The sequence below is a fragment of the Corvus brachyrhynchos genome, unplaced genomic scaffold, assembly GCF_000691975.1.
Source record: "Corvus brachyrhynchos isolate BGI_N302 unplaced genomic scaffold, ASM69197v1 scaffold101, whole genome shotgun sequence".
Taxonomy (NCBI): domain Eukaryota; kingdom Metazoa; phylum Chordata; class Aves; order Passeriformes; family Corvidae; genus Corvus; species Corvus brachyrhynchos.
In genome coordinates, this window is record NW_008237239.1 from 16824185 (window position 1) to 16827089 (window position 2905).

Here is a 2905-nt window from a genome sequence, read left to right on the forward strand (position 1 = left end):
ACATTGGTATGTCAGAACCATCCCACAAAAAATAAATATCAAAAATGTAAACATTCACAGTGGGTAGCTGCTCCAAATTTGGAGAACATCAGCTTCTGTTGGGCAGTGGTTAACTCTTTGCTAAAGCTTTTTCATGCAGAAAGAATCCAGCTGGTGTTTTTTGCAGGGTCTGATGATTTCTGTGGCCATCACTTCCTCAAGCACAAACACTCTGTTCCATAGTGAATGGAATATCCTGTGAATGGCTCTTGAAGCTGCTCTCAGGAGCTACTAGCCTTGACTTTGAAGGCAGAAATAGCTTTTTATCACTGAGTGCTCCCAGTCTGATACGGAATCACAAAAGCAAGCTTAGAAGCTGTTCTTGGTTTTTCCTGATAGATCAAGCATTTTTTCTGATGCATCAGGATTTAAGGAATTCTGTATGACCAAAGCAGTACGCTGGGCAAGTCAAAGCCCTAATTGAGCCACTCTAGTCTCATAGATTGAAGTTCTCTTTGTTGAAACATATTTTCTTGTTCTTGTACTCTTTCCTTAAGAGCAGGATATCTTTTTATTCTTCTGAAAGGATGAACTTGTAACTTCAGGATACTGGGATATTGGCCAGAACTACTCTGCTTGAAGTACAGAGGAGAAAACTCAGACACTCAGCAGAGACCCTTGAATATCAAGACACCCACTATATTTCAATGAGTCAGGAGAGCACCACAGCTTAGTGGACTGAGACTAGGAATAGTCCCAATGACTACACTCCCTCTGGTTATAGTTTATTCTATAAATCTTGCAGTGAAATAATAACAGGCATTCTGACAACCTATGCAAATTGCCTCCAAAAGGCAGACTACAACACTGTTGACTCTTCATTCTGTTACCCTATAATATATGTTTAGTAGCTCTGGAAAAAAAATAGACTGATGAAATCTTTACAAACACATCTCTCTAAGAAAATTATTTTGAAACACTAAACTTTAATAGATGAAGAAATGCTCTTCTCCAGCTCTCACCTAAGAGGGTACCCATGTATTTTCATAAGATGGGCAAGCTTCCATCTTAAGTTTGCTGCATTATGAGGTGCAAACTGTAATTAGTCTTTCTTTTAAGGAGCGTTCTTATCCATATTAAAAGGGCTTTTCACAGCTCTCTTCTGCCTTGTCTTCTGAATGTTAAATGCCAAATCCATTCACACAATAGTTAATCCTATGAGACTGTATTTCCTAAAACCCTGATCCTTCTCAGCCTTGTTCTCCAGCGGCCTCTCATTAGCATCTATCTGCCATGGAAGGTGATCCTCAGAAACAGACATTCTGTCATTGGGGAAGCAACAGTAGAACTCAGACCAGGGATGACTCTGGGAATGGTTTTCCATCAGCCATCAGTCAATCTCCAGTGTGATAAAGACTCATCTCTGTGAGACTGCTGATGGGCAACACAGGTAAGAGGGTGTGGAGGTTTCTGGAGTCCACACCCAGGTGCCTGTTCTTCACAAGAAGAATTTCTTCTTGTCAAGAAATAAGTGGATATGTTACTCCTTTCACCCAGTCTCCTCTGCTGTCATTTTTGGCTGTGATTACCTGAACATATATGAACTCTTGGAGAGTGAATTTCCTATAGTTGGAATTGAAATTGAACAATTTAGTTAAAATAATATTACCATTTCTAATTAAATTAATTTTAATTTTGTATTTCTTTTCGTTTCTTCCTCTTGCTTCTTAAATGTTCACTATCCAAGTGTGGCAAACTAAAGTTGTGTCTGGAAAACAAGGGAATAAGAGGTTTCCATATACACAAACCATGGAGTTCTACCAAGATTATTTCATGTTCACTCCTTCATATTTTTGTTCAAGGCAGCCAACATGATTATAGGTGATACTGACAAAATTGGTTTGGCTCGACCTCCACTTTCTCTGCAATGGGGTGAAGGCACCATTGCCTACTTTATGGCAGCCAGTCCAGGACAACAAGAATGGAGTCTGCCAGAGGGCATTTCTCTGGCTGATGTGGCCAGCATGGACTGTGCTGCACCTGGATTTCACTGAACTTTGTGCAGGAAGGGCGACACAGCTTGGGCACTTCACTGCTTGCCCTCTGTGACTGTGACTGAATTGGCTCCTGACGCAAGCACACATATGCTTCCTGCAGGAGCCCTGTTCCAGAGTGATTCTGTTTTGGGAACAATCTCGTGGAAAAAAAGGCTGCAGACAGCAGGATAACAGTTCAATTTCACAGAGGCCATGATGCCATGTCGTTTTCCTGCGAGATACTAGCAAGTAGTGCTGGGAGACAACCACTGCATGCCCCAGGGCCTGCACACACTCATCCCAAAGGAAGAAGGGCCTAAATAAAGCTGTAGAAGGCCTGCTTACAAAGGAAGGTACTGATAGGACAAGGGGCAATGACTTGACAGCAACAGAGGGTAGCTTGAGATGAGATATTAGGAAAGAATTCTTGACTGTGAGGGTACGAAGGACCTGTCACGGGTTACCCCAAACAGCTGCGGTTGACCCATCCCTCAAAGTGTTCAAGGAAACATTCTAAGCCAAGCTCCAGACAACTGGGTCTCATGCAAAATATCCCTCCCTGCCAGTGGTAGGGGATCAGAGCTGGATGATTTCCAAGGTGCCTTCCAGCCCAAACCATTCTATGGCTCCTCCATTCGATGTTGCTGCTTGCAGCTGACACGTGCCTCTGGCAGCCATGAATTGGCTCGGCCTCCTCGTCCTGCTGACCGCTGCCGGGCTGGCGCACGGCACATGGGACAACTGTGGGTAAGTGGCCCCAGGCCCTGGGAGGGAGCCAGGCCAACACTTGGGGCCATCCCTGGAGGGGGCCCTGCCTGTCCCCCACGGCCGGGCCACGGCTTCCCACCCGCCATGGGCAAGCCTCAGCTCCTTGCCAGCAGCCAAGTGCT

At 44.6% G+C, this 2905-nt stretch overlaps 1 protein-coding gene across 3 annotated transcripts in view; it reads left to right on the forward strand.

The window, feature by feature from the left end:
- The first annotated feature begins 2660 nt into the window (after positions 1–2660).
- The window catches only part of LOC103612817 (acrosin-like), a 215346-nt gene continuing 215101 nt past the window's right edge, over positions 2661–2905 (forward strand). For 2 of the 3 annotated variants that reach the window (XM_017730051.1, XM_017730050.1), the window contains exon 1: positions 2667–2762. In XM_017730051.1, the coding sequence (XP_017585540.1) occupies positions 2692–2762 (71 nt within the window). In that variant the 5' untranslated portion in view covers positions 2667–2691. Of the gene's footprint in view, positions 2763–2905 lie in introns of all 3 variants that reach the window. The other variant, XM_008630529.2, reaches the window with a different exon arrangement.